We start from the raw sequence: 2,025 nt of genomic DNA on the forward strand, positions 1-2,025 counted from the left end.
TTTTTTTTATAGTTTGGGAAAATCTATCAGCAGATTAGATTTATGCTGATGTCATAATTTTTGTCTTACATTTCTTGAAAATTATTGCCTGAAAACTATGCATGAATGCTTCTAGGCAGGTCTTTCAGGCGGGAAATTCACTCAGAAATGGCATGAAAAAATAGTTATTTAAGAACAATAATGCCTTATTTTTGGTGCTGTGAGCCTTCTTTTACACATGAGGAAAGTGAAGCTCTGTAGGGTAAAGTCCAGAAGACAAGGACCTGCTTAAGGGTCAGAGCTGGATTCAAACCCAAATCTCAGGCTACCCTGCCCAGAGTTCTGTTTACCTCCACTTTTAGCAGGCAGATGACAGAGCTCACACCTTAGTTCCCAAGAAGAGGCATTTTCTGAATTACTTTCCCCCTTTTCTCAACTGTTGTATTGAAAGTACTTTCTCCTGAAAAAAAGAAGAAATTAACAAAATTTCAGACACTGTAATGCTAAACATTCCTTTGTCCATTTCCAGATATGCTTTTGGGTCATTGCCGCAGCTCGTCAGACACAGAAAATGAGAAAATTTTACTTTAGGAGAATAATGAGAATGGAAATAGGATGGTTTGACTGCAATTCAGTGGGGGAGCTGAATACAAGATTCTCTGAGTAAGTAGCTGGTAAAACAGTATGTTAGTGTGTGATTTTGGATAATAAAACTCTTCTTTCTAAATTAAATAACAATTTAAAAGTATTTTCAGTTTTCCTGTTTCATCTCTTAAATTGGGCTTTCCTAGGTGGCATGAGTTTTTCATAGGTAATACACTGTCAAGTATGGACATTAAAAATTGAAAGCCAGGGTACTGCAATTTGGTGTGTAGACCTCAATTAAAATATTAGAACTGAAGTATTATAGAAGACAGTTAAAAAGGTTATTTAGCTGTCCAGGTGTAACTGGATTTAAATCCAGTTTACACCTGGTTTAGGTCATTAACAGCCACCCAGGAATTCTAAATGAGAGGAATTAGAATTGGTTGAACCCTACTGAACTGAATTTTGAGGTCCCCTGAAAGACAGTCACTCTACAGTGTAGATAATGCATACTGAAAGTCAGGACCCCTAACTTCCAGCACTTACTCTGCTCCTTACTGTGACCTTGAACAGTTATCTAACCTTGCCGGAAGCAATGGCCTCATATCTGGGTGATGTCTTAGGTTCTTTCTTGCTATTTAGTTCCAAGCTCTATTCACTCCATCTGGACAAGAGGTTAAGTAAATGTTCTCAGGAATATGAATTTAATATGATTATATTCAATCAATATTCTGTAGCAATTACCTTGTACTTGTGCTCTTAAGGCACTTACAGCCTAGTAGGGGAAATAAGAAGTGCAAGCAAATAATCAGAACTAGCATATATGGTTTGTTATATGACAGGCGCTGTTCTATAGGCTTTACATACATTCACTACTTCAATCCTCATTACTACCCACTGAGGTAGGTTCTATTATTGTTCTCATTTTACAGACAAGAAAATTGAGCCACAGAAAAGGTTAAGTAACTTGCCCAACAAGAGTTTGTATTCAAATTCTTAGTCTGGCTCCAGAATCTGTACTCTTCACCGCTGCTCTATACTGCCTCTAAGCAGAATGCAGTAATTCTACACACATACACATGCACAGGCATTAATTACAGTGTTATGGGAACACAGGGAGAAAGGTGTAACTTCTTGGGGGATTATACAAGATTGATGAATGAGGAGGTATGTGACTAGAACCTTGAGGCTGAAAGGATTCGGCAGACATGAAGAAAGGCTTTTCAAGACAGAGCAAGGATATTAGCCATGTAAAAGAAAAAGGCAAATAAGATGGTTGCCAAAAGCCTTTATCAACAATTAGTACCCGTTGTGAGACCTAGATTAAGGACAAAGTTGGTTGGCAATGAGGAAAGAGGCTTGATAACATCCCAAGGTGCAGCAAATTTTCCAAGATTTGAGAGGCTGTTAATGCTACCCAAGGGTGATGGGGATGGAGAGATGGGAATGTTTAAAAGAGAA

At 38.0% G+C, this 2,025-nt stretch overlaps 1 protein-coding gene across 1 annotated transcript in view; it reads left to right on the forward strand.

Moving 5' to 3' along the window:
• ABCB11 (ATP-binding cassette, sub-family B (MDR/TAP), member 11) overlaps positions 1-2,025 on the forward strand; it is a 107,780-nt gene that overhangs the window by 29,381 nt on the left and 76,374 nt on the right. The window contains exon 6 of the mRNA XM_011988170.1: positions 509-642. Coding sequence (XP_011843560.1) covers positions 509-642 — 134 coding nt within the window. The remainder of the gene's footprint in view (positions 1-508; positions 643-2,025) is intronic.

This window comes from Mandrillus leucophaeus, unplaced genomic scaffold (genome assembly GCF_000951045.1).
Source record: "Mandrillus leucophaeus isolate KB7577 unplaced genomic scaffold, Mleu.le_1.0 Scaffold324, whole genome shotgun sequence".
In the NCBI taxonomy this organism is placed as follows: domain Eukaryota; kingdom Metazoa; phylum Chordata; class Mammalia; order Primates; family Cercopithecidae; genus Mandrillus; species Mandrillus leucophaeus.